The sequence below is a fragment of the Haematobia irritans genome, chromosome 1, assembly GCF_050003625.1.
Source record: "Haematobia irritans isolate KBUSLIRL chromosome 1, ASM5000362v1, whole genome shotgun sequence".
Classification (NCBI taxonomy): Eukaryota; Metazoa; Arthropoda; class Insecta; order Diptera; family Muscidae; genus Haematobia; species Haematobia irritans.
In genome coordinates, this window is record NC_134397.1 from 27,227,701 (window position 1) to 27,244,549 (window position 16,849).

At 29.4% G+C, this 16,849-nt stretch overlaps 1 protein-coding gene across 1 annotated transcript; it reads left to right on the forward strand.

The window, feature by feature from the left end:
• The first annotated feature begins 6,480 nt into the window (after nt 1–6,480).
• LOC142220485 (uncharacterized) lies at nt 6,481–16,849 on the forward strand. The gene is made up of 3 exons (XM_075289661.1): nt 6,481–10,060; nt 15,814–16,376; nt 16,444–16,849. Exons 1-3 carry the CDS (start codon nt 6,776–6,778, stop codon nt 16,466–16,468), a joined length of 3,873 nt encoding a protein of 1,290 aa, XP_075145776.1. The 5' UTR covers nt 6,481–6,775; the 3' UTR covers nt 16,469–16,849.

Genomic DNA, 16,849 nt, shown 5'->3' on the forward strand with positions numbered 1-16,849 from the left:
GTGCAAAATTTCATCGAAATCGGTTCAGATGTAGATATAGCTCCCATATATGCATCACCCGATTTTGAAAAATTCGCCCCTAATAACCTTATGTTTGACCATACAGGCCTCATTTCTTAACTGATCTTACTCAAATCTTGCACAAGGTTACCTTTTGTGGTATTAATCAAACCCGCAAAATATTATGCAAATTGGTTCAGATTTAGATATAGCTTCCATATATATGCATCGCTCGATTTTCCCAAATTTGGCCATAGTACTCTTATTTATTAACCAATGTTACTCAAATTTCAAATTTTGATGTACTAGCCGATCGTACTTGTAGCTCTTACATAAGAATATTGCTCGATTTTTACAAATTTGTATTTATTACCCACACTAATTTAACGATTTTCTCTTTTTTAATAATGGGCTCAATATTAGTGGCATACTAACTCCGTAGGTGCAATATCAACACAGCCATTGTTGCTAGAAGTAGGGGAAATTCCCTATATGTAGGGATTTTCTAATATTTAGCGTCTTGTAGGGACGTAGAACCACAATGTAGGACATTTTTACTCAACACAATTTGTAATAATTTTTACATTTTGGTGGCTCTAGACACCGAAAGAATTCTCTTCGTTAATTTTAAGAAGAATTCTTCATTAACTATTCTTCGTGAATTCTTCATTAAAATAAGGAAATTTTCATTCATTTTCGTAAATTTTACGAAGAACATTTTACGAATATACGAAATTTCTACGAAATATTCTACATTAACTTTTCTTCGTAAAAAGTTCGTACTTTTAACGAAACTTTCTTCAAATTTCATGAATTTTGTGAAGAAGTTTTTACGAATATTTTACGAAACATTCTGCGTTAAAATTTCTTCATAAAAAGTACGAAACATTTTCTTAGAAATAACGAAGAAGTTTCATTGAAGTTGTAAAATTTCCGTTCGCGGCATTAAATTGTCTTTTATAATGTGCGTGAGTGTATTATTTTATTCTATTTTTTTATGCAAGTCTATGCTACTTCTCATTTGGGTGATAGCGCGCTATGAATAAAAGTGAAGCAATAAAACAAAAAATTATTCAAAAACTTAAGATGTAAAGTAGTGATGTCATTTTTCACACTTGTAACTATAACCAAATGCACTTTCGACTATAAATTTTTTTCTAAAAGTTCAAACATTTTTGAAAAAAAGTACGAAAGTTTTTCATAAAAAGTACGAAAATTTTTCATAAAAACTACGAAAATTTTTCATAAAAAGTACGAATTTTTTTCGTACAAACTACGAAAATTTTGGAAGAACTTTTCTTCGTAGAAAGTACGAAATATTTCGTACTTTTAATGAAAAGTTTCTTTGGTTGTAAAACAATGACAAATTTCGTACTTTCAACGAAATTTTTCGTTCTTTTTACGAAGAAAATTCTTTCGGTGGAGGAGGATATTAGAAGCCGGCAAGGCTTGATCTTTAACAATGTGTGGTAAACTTTATTCCTGTAGAAAATTTTGTCAACATTTTATTTCTATAGAATATTTTGTCAAAATTGTATTTCTATAGAATTTTTTTTTTTCAAAATATTATTTCTATAAAAATTTTTCTCAAAATTTTATTTCTGTGGAATTTTTTCTCAAAATTTTATTTCTATAGAATTTATTGTCAAAATTTTATTTCTATAGAAAAATTTCTCACAAAAATTTGTTTATAGAAACTTTTTCCAAAATTTTATTTTTATTGAGATTTAACAAAAAAGGTAACTAATTTGGGTAGAATTCTACCAACTGTGGCAACCGTGATGGTAATACAAATTTATATTTTAAGTTATATACGTTGCATATTCATGTTCTAAGATAATAAAGTACTTAGAACCATTTTTGTTTTGTAAAATTTCTTAAATTTAACGAAAAATATAGTAGGGAAAATTGTTTGGGAATGTATGAGAAAGTAGGGAACTTTTTTTGTCCTTGTAGGGTAAACCGAACATTTTCCCTGGCAACATTGACTATGAGCTATAGTCAGATTGACACAAAGCACCCATAGACATGTACCCCTTAATTTTCTTAAATATGCAACTGCGGTTTATTTCCCAGACCTATATGTTACCCCTCAAATGCTTATGATTACTAATTCTGTAATGGTGGTTTAGGGTATGATATAGTCGGCCCCGTCCGACTTTCTACTTTACTTACTTGTTTAAATTAAAAGTGTCCAGTCACAAATAATGTTTTTATAAGACCAATTTTCTAATACATATTAGACTAATCATACCACCTTCATTCTAAAATATAATTTTTGATGTGGAGAATATTAAATATGTCTAGGGGTTACACAATACTATTTGTTAGGAATGTTAACCAAAAACCATGCTGATATTTCTAACGAATTTAATACTGGCCGATTAGTTGTTTTACTTAAATTTCATATAATAGATAAGAAAATACAAGGTCGTCATTGTGATTTTTGGTGATTAGATATGAGAATATTTTTTTATTTATACTCATTATAGAAAAGTTTAAGGTCGAGGACAATTTTTTTGTGGTTGAAGGAGTTTTTGTTGCAAAATTCAGAAGCTAACCAGATATATTTTTATCATTTGAAAATAGTTGTGTACTAATTTCATTGGAATTGAATTAACTATATTTGTCATCCGATTCGCCAGGTGAAGTTTATTCCCTATTAATTAATAGGTTAATATATTGAACTTAACAATTTGATGTAGGCCCCCAAATAAATCAAAAATTTCTTCCATACCAAAAAAACTAGTATTAAAGTCAATAATGGGAAATAGGTCCTATGCATTATCTATATCTACCCTACATTATCAATATTTTTTTGCAAAATTTTATTCAACATTATAAATATCTTAACTTATTCATGGATAGATAAGAAACGAGTTTTGCATGAGTAAACATATTTTTTATATGGTTTTACCAATTGCGACATTTTATAATCATGTTTTCTAATTTTTTTCTGGTGTACTAATTTTAACGCTTAACTATACGTTTTATGTTTCTGATAATAACAAAACTAGAAATTGGGTGATGAAAAAGAAGTGAAAATTTTCTCATCATTTTTTTATGTAATAATAGCTAATATTATTGAAATATTAATGATTTGTCAAGTGGAAGCTTAGGAAATGCTTAATATAATGAAGGATATTTTCCGCCTCAGTAATCTTAGTTATCCTCTACAAAATGCTCAACTTATTCAAGTTGGTCTATTACAATCAACTGATGATAATATATCGATAAATATATCTCCAAATGACATTTACATAAACATATTATTCTTCTATATTAAAAATAATTAGTAAAGCATCCACTGAACTGTAACTGAAATAACCTAACAAAAAATTTGAACTTCTTCTACACCCAAAAAAAAAAAAAATTAACAAGAATATTTTACTTATTGCAAAAACAATAAATAAATTAACACTTAGTGTTAATTTGAAGAAAATTTATTAAAAATAATACTTTTTTATTAAAAACAAGTATAGTATATGGTATCCAACAACCATGCAGGAATTGGTTCATTTTAGTCCATAATTTTATATAACCCCATATAAACCGATCCCCAGATAATACGTTTTTTTTATTAAAAACAAGTAAGAAAAGTCTAAACTCGGGCGGAGCCGACTATATTATACCCTTCACCACTTTGTAAATCCACATTTTCGATAGCATATCAAATCTGTCAAATGTGTTGAGTGCTATATACAAAGGGTTTTGTTCCCATATATATATATATATTTAAATCTGACCCGATCTGGACAAAATTTGTTAGATTTCTACAAAATTTGTAGACTTTAAATTTAAGTCGGGTAATGACCCGGGGTGAATCACGGTGTTAGTAAAAAACATTTAAATCTGAATCAAGTTTGAGGCAACTTTGCAAAAGTGTATTTGATTTATGATTTATCGGTTGATAAATATGTATTAGAAGTATAGGCATATCGGAGTAATTTTTACAAGTTTTCGACTTAGCAGTGGCGATTTTATAAGGAAAATGGGTATTTTGGCAATTTTTGCCCAAATAGGAAAAACATAGATATGAAAGTTATATCGAAATCTGAACCGATTTCAACCATATTTGACATGTGTAGTTCCTATGTTAATTCTACTCACTGTGCAAAAGTTCACGTAAATCGGATTACAACTCTGTGGTCATAGGACGGGAAATCGGGTGAAAGATATATATGGGAGCTATATCTAAATCTGAACCGATTTCAACCAAAATTGGCATGCATATCAAGAACCTTAATTCTACTCCCTGTGCATAGTTTCAAATAATTCGGGGTAAAAGTTCGTCTCTGTGGTTAAATGAGACTAAATCGATCGAAAGATATATGTGGGAGCTATATCTAAATCTGAACCGATTTCAACCAAATTAAGCAAGCGTAGTTCGAATGTGAATTCTATTCCCTCTACAAAATTAGCACGTAAATCAGAGAACAACTTAGGCCTCGGTGGTCATATTAGTCCAAATCGAGCGGAATATATATATATATATATATATATATATATATATATATATATATATATATATATATATATATATATATATATATATATATATATATATATATATATATATATATATATATATATATATATATATATATATATATATATATATATATGGGAGCTATATCTAAATCTGAACCGATTTCAATAAAATTTGGCACACCTGACTGCAGTACTTATTGTTCTCCTGGTGCAAAATTTCAAGCAAATTGGGGTAGAGCTCTGGCTTCTGGGGCCATATAAGTCCATATCGGATGAAAGATATATATGGGTGCTATATCTAAATCTGAACCGATTTGAATCAAATTTATTGCACTTGACTGCAGTACTAATTGTACTCCTAGTGTAAAATATCAAGCAAATTGGGTTAAAACTCTGGCTTCTGGGCCCATATAAGTTCATATATGGGAACTACCGTGGTACAATGGTTAGCATGCCCGCCTTGCATACACAAGGTCGTGGGTTCGTTTCCTGCTACGACCGAACACCAACAAGTTTTTCAGCGGTGGATTATCTCACCTCAGTAATGCTGGTGACATTTCTGAGGGTTTCAAAGCTTCTCTAAGTGGTTTCACTGGAATGTGGAATGCCGTTCGGACTCGGCTATAAAAATGAGGTCCCTTGTCATTGAGCTTAACATGGAATCGGGCAGCACTCAGTGATAAGAGAGAAGTTCACCACTGTGGTATCACAATGGACTGAATAGTCTAAGTGAGCTAAGTGATACATCGGGCTGCCACATAACCTAACCTAACCTAACCATATATGGGAGATATATTCAATTCTGAACCGATTTGAATCAAATTTGACACACTTGACTATAGTACCAAGTTCTGCTTTTTTCAAAATTTCAATCAAATTGGGTCAAAACTCTGGCCTCTAGGCCCATATAAGTGCATATCGCGCGAAAGATATATATGGGAGCTATATCTAAATCTGAACCGATTTCTTCCAAAATCAATAGGGTTTTATTCTAACCCAAAATAGAAACTTGTGCTAAATTTGAAGTCGATTGGACTAAAACTGCGGCCTAGACTTTGATGACAAAAATGTGTTCACAGACTGACGCACGGACGGACATTGCTAGATCGACTCAGGAACCCCCCGCCCTAAGCATTATTGGCAATGACACCATGTGTCTACCTAGTCAACTTCTGGGTGTTGCAAACATATGCACTAACTTATAATACCCTGTTCCACAGTGCGGCGCAGAATATAAAACCCTTATAAAGAAATGAGGAAACACTTTTTGGACAGAAATTCTTTGAAGTTCCATTGATAGAAGCTTTTCAAATCTAAACGATATGGACTCTTATGGGTCTGAATTGTTTCTGGATTCTAAATTAATTTCTCTGGTCGAAGCTAACCATTGGCATTGTTAGAAGATTATCCAGTCAACTGATTTAAAGGATAATATCCACCAACAACTCTAAAGTTTGCTCACTGAACTATGTTCTGTGGGCCATGGATGTTTTAATATAATACGGAAGGAAGAGAAATGATCCTTATAAATTTCCTAACTTTGAAGCTTCGAGTGTGATATCTATGCCGTTTGAAAAATCAATCGAGGAGTGGGGTTGTATTCACCTAGATTGTACTCATACGAAACATTCTTGGACTCTGCCTTCGACATAAGCTTCCTGCAGGATTTCCTCATTGTACTTCACTCTCCACCATCAATTCAATATATAGAATTTTTTACCATCGAGGAATCACACAATCTTAAAGAATTGAACAAAAAAATGAACTTATCTACCCTTTAACTTTCAGTGTAGGGCAGCAGCTAAAAATTATCTTCTCGCTCGATTTAAATATTTGTTGACTTGTTTTTATTTTCACTGAAATTGCTTCATATTTAATCTGGTATATTGACTTATATACTCTATGCAATCTCAAAAGAATATTCATCGTTTTTTTTTTTCGTTTATAGCTCGACTATGTCGACATGGTAGTCAAATGACATTAGACTTTACTTTTATCATCAGAGTCGTCATACCGAAACTGCAGGGTAACAAAAAATCACCGACCGTTGTAACATCTGTATGTCTATGGTTTTTCGCCGGTACTCTTCTTATCTGGGCTGGAAGAGATTGTTATGACTTATTCGTCATATCTATTATATATGCATTCAAGTAGAGCGCATCGAACCAACATTTCCATAAGTTATTCGTAATTTTCATAGCAGTTAAGAAATCTTAGAGCTTTGTGCTGGTTGCGATTTTTTCTTATTGTGGGTGTTAGTAAAAATATTTCAATATTTGTGACGATGGGTGGACGTGTATCGAAAAATAGTTCAAAAAGTTATGATATAACACCAATTGAAACAACCAAAAATGTTGGAGGTAGAAGATCACCTAGAACTTTACCTAAAGTAACATTACCTACTGGAGCATCAGGAACAAGTGGTAATGATTCAAGTAATGCCAATTTAGAAAATGAAAATAATTCAACTAATGATCAAATAGAAAAGGGAAAAGATCACAATAATGATGCTCCCAGAAGTGATAAGGCAAAAAGATTTCTTGGAGCCCAAGATAAAGATGAAAATGTGATGGATTCCCAGGTTATGGAAAATGTTGTTAGTGACAAGGCTCAAGAGAGTGATAATTCAACGGGTGAGAGTAATAAGTCCAGTGATTTGCATAAGGATGACAGTGATCGTACCGGTGAATCCAAATCAGATTGGAATGATCCCAGCAATGTGAAGGTAGTAGATGTCCAATGCACGGATGTTATTAAAGGAAGCACAGATAATACCGCTGTTGACAATAACAAATCCAGTGATCTTCCAAAAGAAGGAAGAATTATCGATGGTACTATAACCAGTGATCTTTCAGAAGAAGAAATAATCAGCAGTGGAAATATTGGAGTACTTTCACCTAGGAATACTGCAGCTGATGACTCAGATAATTGTTGTGTAAAAGATGATGTGATTGAGGAAAGATATGATAACACAGACTATAAGAAATTCAGTGATTCTTCAGCAGAAGAAAAGATCACCAGCGGAGATACACCAAGAGAAATTGAGGCACCTAAGATAAATGTAAGTGATAGAAACGACCATAGTGGTGCGGAGGAGTTCGAAGCGAAATGCAATGAACTGATAGATGCAAATAAGGAAGGCAGTGATACTACAACTGGCGACAGTAATAAATCCAGTGATTCTTCAGTAGAAGAAAAAACCAGAAGTGAAAATATTATTAGTGCAGTTGATCCACCCAACGTTCATGTATCTGGTGGAAATAACCAAGACAGTATGAATCTGATGGACGCCGAATCAAAATATGTTACTGTTATGACTACAATAGACAGTGATAATACAGTTGTGAAAAGTAATAAATCCAGTGATTCTTTCGTTGAAGAAAAATTCCCCACTGAATGTATGGTTGACCCACCGAAGGACAATGTAACTGATGGAAACTCTCAAAGCAAAGCTGCTATAGAAGATAGTGATAAAACAACTGTTGACAGTAGCAAATCCAGTGATACTTCAGTAGAAGAAGAAAGCACAAGGGAAAATATAATCAGTGTAGAAGATTCAACGAAGGATAATGTGGCTGATGGAAGTTTTGAAAGCTGTGTGAAGATGGTGGATGTCAAATCCAGTGATGAGATCCATGTGAATATCAGTGAATTTGATCTACCTAAGGACAATGCAACTGATGGAAACTCTCAAAGCAAAACAGCTACAGAAGGCAGTGATAATACAACCGTTGACATTAATATATCCAGTGATACTTCAGCCAAAGAAGAAACCAATAGGGAGAGTACTATCACTGAAGTTGATCCACTAAATGATAATGAAGCTGATGGAATTTTTGAAAGAAGTGTGAAGGTGGGGGATGTCCAATTTAATAAGGTTGTGGATATTAGTAAGGAAACCAGTGATCATAGTAGAGTTGACAGTAATAAATCCGGTGATGCTTTAGCAGAAGACACAATTACCAGCGGAACATTTCCCAATACAGTTAATAATGAAATTGGTAGTAGCTGTTTAGAGATTGGGAAAGACCAATTGAAAGACGATGATCATAAAATAGGTGACATTAATAAATCCACCGATGCTTTAGCAGAAGAACGAAATACCAGCGGAACTATTCCCAGTGCAGTAAAGGATGAAAACGATAGCAGAAGTTTAGAGATCGACCAAGTCCAATTGAAAGATAATGTTCAAGTCTGTGAGTCTTCAGAAAAACTCAACCTTGTAAATATTCCCAGTGGAATTGAATCATCCCAGGATAATGCTACTGATGGAAATGTGATAGATCCTCATTGCAGTGATAATATTGGAGTGATTAATAAAATCAGTGATACTACAACTATTGGGTGTAATAAATCCTGTGATTCTTTGGAAGAAGAAAAAAACAGCACTGAAAATATTTCCAAAACAATTAATGATAGCAAAAATCACAGCAATACAGAGACGGAGGAAGTTCAATGCAATGATCTTATTGGTATGAAGAATGAAGACAGTGATAATACAGCAGATGATAGTAAAAAATCAAGTGATAATTTAGTAGAAGAAGAAATCAGTAATGCAACTATTTCCAGTAGCATTAAACCACCCAAAGATAATTCTAATGATGGAAATGATCATTACAATATAAAGGTTATGAATATCCAATGCACTGATGCTACAGATTTAAGCCTCGGACACAGTGATACTACAAAGGCTGACAAAACCCAAGTCCATGAATCTTCAGATGAACAAACCAAAGGGAAAGATAATCCCAGTGAAATTGATACAGCCAAGGATAATGTATTAAATATACTAGATCATGTTATCAACAATGCTGAATCAGATTTACAAAGTGATAACATTGAAGGTCCAACGACATCATCATCATCATCGTCGAAAAAATCAGAAACATCATCAAATCCTCTCCAAAACTCACAAGTTCCCAATTGGGTAAATGAAGGCACTTTTTTGGAATTGTTAAGAGAAACAAATCCAAATTTTGTAGAAATTATCTCATTTACCACTGAACCTGCTATTGCTGTTGGAGAAAATTATGCCACACCTATATTTAGAATCAAAATCGTTATAAAACTTGAAGATTCCCAAAATCTGGAAATTTCTTATATTTTAAAAGTTGCTCCTGATAGTCAAGATCTTGTGGAAATTCATAAAAATTTCTTTAATGTTGAGAATACAGTATACAACGAAGTAATACCGGAAATGGAAGATATTTACTTTCAACAAGGATTAAATATACATTTTGCTCCGAAAATCTATAAACTTGGCGAAGATACTTTGGCGCATCATCATATTCTTTTGGAAGATTTAACTGTTAAAGGTTTTCGAAGTGTTAATCGTTTAGATTGCCTGGATATGGACCATACTAAAGCTGTTCTAAGAAAATTAGCTCAATTTCATGCTGCTTCAGCTTCTAGAGTTTTATCGAAAGGATGCTATGCAGATATTTTATCTCCTTATATGAATAATCCCTTGACCCGTACTATGATGCAACATATGATTGGTTCATTTAAAGAACCATTTATGGATAATCTGGATAAATTTGAAAATGGTGAAGAATACAGAAAAGCTATGGTTAGTATTCAATAGCAAAATTTATTTTTTCTGAAAATTTTATTTATTATTTAAAATTCAAGTTTTATAAATATAAAAAATAAAAAAATTCTTCTCTATAGAAATAAAAGTTTGAAAAAAAATTTCTATGGAAATCAAATTTTGAAAAAATTTATATAGAAATAAAATTTGAAAAAAAAAAATTATCTAAAGAAATAAACTTTGACAAAATTTTCTACAGAAATAAAATTTTGACAAAATTTTCCATAGAAAAAAATATATAGAAATAACATTTTGAATTTTGTAAAAATTTTCTATAAAAATAAAACTTTGACAGAATTTTTTATAGAAATAAAATTTTGATAAAACTTTCTATAGAAATAAAACTTTGACAAAATTGTCTATAAAAATTAAAGTTAGAAATAAAATTTTGACAAAATTTTCTATAAAAACCAAATTTTGACAACATTTTCTAAAGAAATAAAATTTTGCAAAAATTTTCTATAGAAATAAAATTTTGCATAAACTTTCTATACACACAAAAAAAATTTTTTCTGATTCAATCACCAAATTAATTGATCCAATTAATTTTTTAATTGAAATGTCTTCAATCACGAAAATGATAGTATCAATCACAGTTTTAATTGGGCATAGAAAAAATTCTTGATTAAGAAATTAATTGATTTTTTCAGCAAATTTCAATTAATTTTTTAATTGATTCAATTAAAAATTTAATTGATGTTGATTGCAAAACTCAATTAATTTATTAATTAAAAAAGGTAACTATTTTTAATTATTTTCTGAATTGGTTTAGAGTTTTTATTTGGATTAACAAATGATTGTTTGAAATACAATTTTAATTAGTCTTCCGAATTAGATTAAAAAGTTAATTGTATCAATTAATTTTTTAATTACAAATTTTAAAATTTTCAATCATTGACTTAATTAACTTAATGTTTCTATCATGATTAAAAAGTTAATTGTATCAATTAATTTATTAATTGAAAAAATTTTCAACTTCAATTAACTTTTTAATTGGAAATATTTTGGTGATATTTTTTTCTGTGTAGCAATAAAATTTTGCAAAAATTTCATATATAAATAACATTTTGCAAACGATTTCTATAGAAATACAAATTTGATAAAATTTTCTATATTACTAAAATTTTTACAACATTTTCTATAGAAAAAAAATTTGACAAAATTTTTTATAGAAATAAAATTTTTAAAAAATTTTCTGTAGTAATAAAATTTTAACAAAATTTTCTATAGAAATAAAGTTATGACAAAATTTTTTATAGAAATAAAATTTTGACGAAATTTTCTACAGAAATAAAATTTTGACGAAATTTTCTACGGAAATAAAATTTTGAAATTTTCTATAAAAAAAAAGTTTGAAAAAATTGTCTATGTTAAAACATTTTGCAAAATTTTCTATAGAAATAAAATTTTAACAAAAATTTTTATAGAAATAACATTTTGATAAAATTTTATATAGAAAAAAAATTGTGACAGAAGTTTCTACAGAAATAAAATTTGACAAAATTTTCTATAGAAATAAAATTTTGACAAAATTTTCTATAGAAATAAAATTTTGACAAAATTTTCTATAGAAATAAAATTTTGACAAAATTTTCTATAGAAATAAAAAATTAATAAAATTTTCTGTAGAAATAAATATTTGACAACATTTTCTAAAGAAATAAAATTTTGACAAAACTTTCTATAGAAATAAAATTTGACAAAGTTTTTTACCTTAACAAAATGTTGATAACATTTTATATAAAAATAAAACTGGGACAAAATTTTCTATAAAAATAGAAGTTTGAAACATTTTTATATAGAAATAAAATTTTGGCAATATTTTCTATAGAAACAAAACGTTGACAAACTTTTCTAAAGAAATAAAATTTGGCAAAATTTTCTATAGAAATAAAAAAAAATAATAAAATTTTCTGTAGAAATAAAATTTTGACCATATTTTCTAAAGAAATAAAATTTTGACAAAATTTTCTTTAGAAACAAAATTTTTTATATATTAGTAAAATTTTGATAAAATGTTCTATAGAATTAAATTGTAAAAATTTTCTATAGAAACAAAATTTTGACAACATTTTCTAAAGAAATAAAATTTTGCAAAAATTTTCTATAGAAATAAAATTTTGCATAAACTTTCTATGGCAATAAAATTTTGCAAAAATTTCCTATAGAAATAAAATTTTGCAAACATTTTCTATAAAAATACAATTTTGATAAAATTTTATATATTACTAAAATTTTTACAAAATTTTCTATAGAAAAAAAATTAACAAAGTTTTTTTATAGAAATAAAATTTTTACAAAATTTTCTATAGAAATAAAATTTTAACAAAATTTTCTTTAGAAATAAAGTATTGACAACATTTTCTGTAGAAATACAATTTTAACAACACTTTCTATAGAAATAAAATTTGGACAAAATTTTCTATAGAAATAAAATTTCATCAAAATTTTCTATAGAAATAAAGTTTTACTTGTTGTTAAATATACCCTCCACCATAGGATGGGGGGTATATTAACATTGTCATTCCGTTTGTAACACATCGAAATATTGCTCTAAGACCCCATAAAGTATATATATTCAGGGTGGTGGTGAAATTCTGAGTCGATCTGAGCATGTCCGTCCGTTTGTTGAAATCACGCTAACTTCCGAACGAAACAAGCTATCGACTTCAAACTTGGCACAAGTAGTTGTTATTGATGTAGGTCGGATGGTATTGCAAACGGACCATATCGGTCTACTTTTACGTATAGCCCCCATATAAACGGACCCCCAAATTTAGCTTGCGAGGCCTCTAAGAGAAGCAAATTTCATCAGATCCGGCTGAAATTTGGTACATGGTATTAGTATATGGTCTCTAACAACCATGCAAAAATTGGTTCACATCGGTCCATAATTATATATAGCCCCCATATAAACCGATCCCCCGATTTGGCTTGATGAGCCTCTAAGAGAAGCAAATTTCATCCGATCCGGCTGAAATTTGGTACATGGTGTTAGTATATGGTCTCTAACAACCATGCAAAAATTGGTCCACATCGGTCCACAACCATGCAGGAATTGGTTCCTATCAGTCCATAATAATATATAGCTCCCATATAAACCGATCCCCAGATTTGTCCTCCGGTGCCTTTTGGAGAAGCAAAATTCATCCGATCTGGTTGAAATTTGGTACGTGGTGGTAGTATATGATATTGAACAACCGCGCACGTTTCGGAATTACCACATTCCTCATCAGCATCCTCTACTTGCAGCAAAATCCAACTGCACTCAAATCGATAATTTGATGGTGGCAAAGGAAAAGAGAAATGTTTGTATGAATTTATTTCGGCATAAGCCGGCTATCATAAACTTTTTTCGGAAGGTTCAAGTGTGGTTCACCATGGGTTTAGTGAACTGCCTGAATTTATTCTGATAACTGGTTGATAGTTTTGCTGCAAGTAGGGGATGCTGATGAGGAATGTGGTAATTCCGAAACGTGCGTCCATCCAACCATCTTGCAGTCTTTAGGGCTTTGCCCAAATAAATTTGACAAACATTCTTTTCCTCTGTTGGTTAAGCTACTCTTGTAGTTTAGTCAACACAATGGTTTTAAAGCTGCGATCAAAACAACAAATATGATTGAAGTACAAACCCACAATTAAAAAAACAAAACACGAAATAAAATGTTGACAAGATGTTCTATAGAAATAAAATTTTATCAAAATATTCTATAGAAATAAAATTTTGACAAAACTTTCTATAGAAATAAAATTTGACAATATTTTCTATAGAAATACTAGTATGACAAAAGTTTCGATAGAAATAAAATTTTTACATTTTCTATAAAAAAAAGTTTGAACAAAAATTCTATGTTAATATAATTTTGACAAAATTTTCTATTTTTCTATTTTATTTTCTATTTTGCTATTTTATTATCCTAGAAAATGTTGACAAAACTTTCTATAGAAATACAATTTTGAAAAAATTTTCTATAAAAATAAAATTTTGACAAAACTATAGAAATACTATTTTGACTAAATTTTTTATAGTAATAAAATTTTAAAAAAATTTTCATAGAAATAAAATTTTCTAGAGAAATAAAATTTTATCAAAAATTTGATAAAATTTTCTATAGAAATAAAATTTTGACAAGATGTTCTATAGAAATAAAATTTTATCAAAATTTTCTATAGAAATAAAATTTTGACAAAACTTTCCATAGAAATAAAATTCGACAAAATTTTCTATAGAAATACTATTTTGACTAAATTTTCTATAGTAATAGTTTAGGTTAGGTTAGGTGGCAGCCCGATGTATCAGGCTTACTTAGACTATTCAGTCCATTGTGATACCACATTGGTGAACTTCTCTGTGTGCTGCTCGATTCCATGTTAAACTCCGCACGGCGTTCCACATTGCAGTGAAACCACTTAGAGAAGCTTTGAAACCCTCAGAAATGTCACCAGCATTACTGAGGTGGGATAATCCACCGCTGAAAAACTTTTTGGTGTTCGGTCGAAGCAGGAATCGAACCCGCGACCTTGTGTATGCAAGGCGGGCGTGCTAACCATGGTGGCTTCTATAGAAATAAAATTATGACGAAATTTTCTATAGAAATAAAAATTTGATAAAATTTTCTATTGAGATAAATTTTGAAAAAATTTTCTATAGAAATAAAATTAAATAAAATTTCCTATAAAAATAAAAGTTTGAAAAAATTTTCTATAGAAATAAAATTTTGACAAAATTTTTTATAGAAATAAAGTTTTGACAGAAATTTTAATAGAAAGAGAATTTTTAATTTAAAAATATAGCAAAAAGATTTTTTGTGTTGTTTTTTTTTTTTGGTAAAATCTAGTGATGTCTGTATGTGACAAAATTTTCTATAGAAATAAAATTTTGACGAAATTTTTTTTTTTTTTTTTTTTTTTTTGGTAAAATCTAGTGATGTCTGTCCGTGACAAAATTTTCTATAGAAATAAAATTTTGACGAAATTTTCAATAGAAATAACATTTTGACAAAATGTTCTATAGAAATAAAATTATGACAAAATCTTCTACAGAAATAAAATTTTAACAAAATTTTCTATTGAGATAAAATTTTAACAAAATTTTCATAGAAATAAAATTTTAACAAAATTTTGTATTGAAACAAAAATTTAACAAAATTTTCTATAGAAATAAAATTTTGACAAAATTTTCTATAGAAATAAAATTTTGACAAAATTTTCTATAAAAATAAAAGTTTGAAAAAAATATCTATACAAATAAAATTTTGACAAAATTTTCTATAGAAATAAAATTTTGACAAAATTTTCTATAAAAATCAAATTTTGACAAAATTTTCTATTGAGATAAAATTTTTACAACATTTTCTATAGACATTTTGAAAAAAATTTCTATAGAAATAAAATTTTGACAGAAATTTTAATAGAAATAGAATGTTCAATTTTAAATTATTGCAAAAATATTTGTTGTGTTGTGTTTTTTTTTTGTTTTTTGGTAAAATCTAGTGATGTCTGTCCGTCTGTCTATTGCAATTACGCTAACTTCCGAATAAAACAAGCTATCGGCTTGAGACTTGGCGCAAGTAGTTGCTATTGATGTAAAGCGGTTGATAGTGCAAATGGGACAAAATGGATTCCTTTTGGGTATATGGTAGACCTTTATAAAAACCTTATATAAATTTCGGCTCTATATACTTGTTTTCTATTTATTTTATTTAATGTATTATTTTATATACATTTCGCAGAATAATTTCTTTGATTATGTCGTGGAGAAATTCATTTATGGCCGTCAACCTAAACCCAGCAATTTCAATGTTCTCAATCATGGTGATTGTTGGACCAATAATATTCTCTTCAAATATTCCCAAGAAGGCGAGATAGAAGATGTACACTTTGTTGATTTTCAAAATACCAATTATGGTTCTCCAGCCCAAGATCTATTCTATTTGATAATATCATCGACACAAATCGATATTAAAATCGATCAATTTGAACATTTCATTTATTATTATCATCAAAATCTAGAAGAACATTTGAATTTATTGAAATATCCTTTGGATAGGATTCCAAGTTTACGAGAATTACATAAACAGTTGATCGAATATGGTTTCTGGGCTACAACAACGGCTTCCATGACAATGGGTGTGGTACTATTGGATCCTAAAGAAAAGGCAAATTTTGAAACAATTATTGGTGAAGAAGGTGAGAGTATGGATCTGAAGAAAGCAATGTACTTGAATCCAAGATACATTCAGCATATCAATCAATTATTGCCATGGTTGTCTAATCGAGGTTTTATGGAAATCGAGTAAGTTAGCTAACATATATTTTTGAGACCATCTTTGTGGTAACTTTTATATTTTTTTCTTCCACAGAGAGATGACAGTTGAAACTGTGTAATTGTTGGAAATCCTAATGCTGAGCAGATCAGGAAGCACCAGTTTGTTAGTTATGCTGAACAACTATATATATCTTAACCCTCTAATACCCAAAATCGCCTCTTGCGTTAAAACGAAAAGCTTTTAGTAAAACACATCTAAAGAGAGCCAAAAAGGATAAAATGGAAAAAAAACTGAGTGAAAACTGTACGGGAGAATTTTACAGGATTTACTTGTTCCTTTTACTTTATTTTGTATAACATTATATTATATGCTGGCAAAAATTGGGGACATTAGAGGATTAAGTTAAAAGCATTCTAGATTTGTTTTCTTTTATTATATATTCTGTTTAATCTTACAAATATAATTAGTTATTAATAAATAAGGAAGTAGTTGCGCTCGA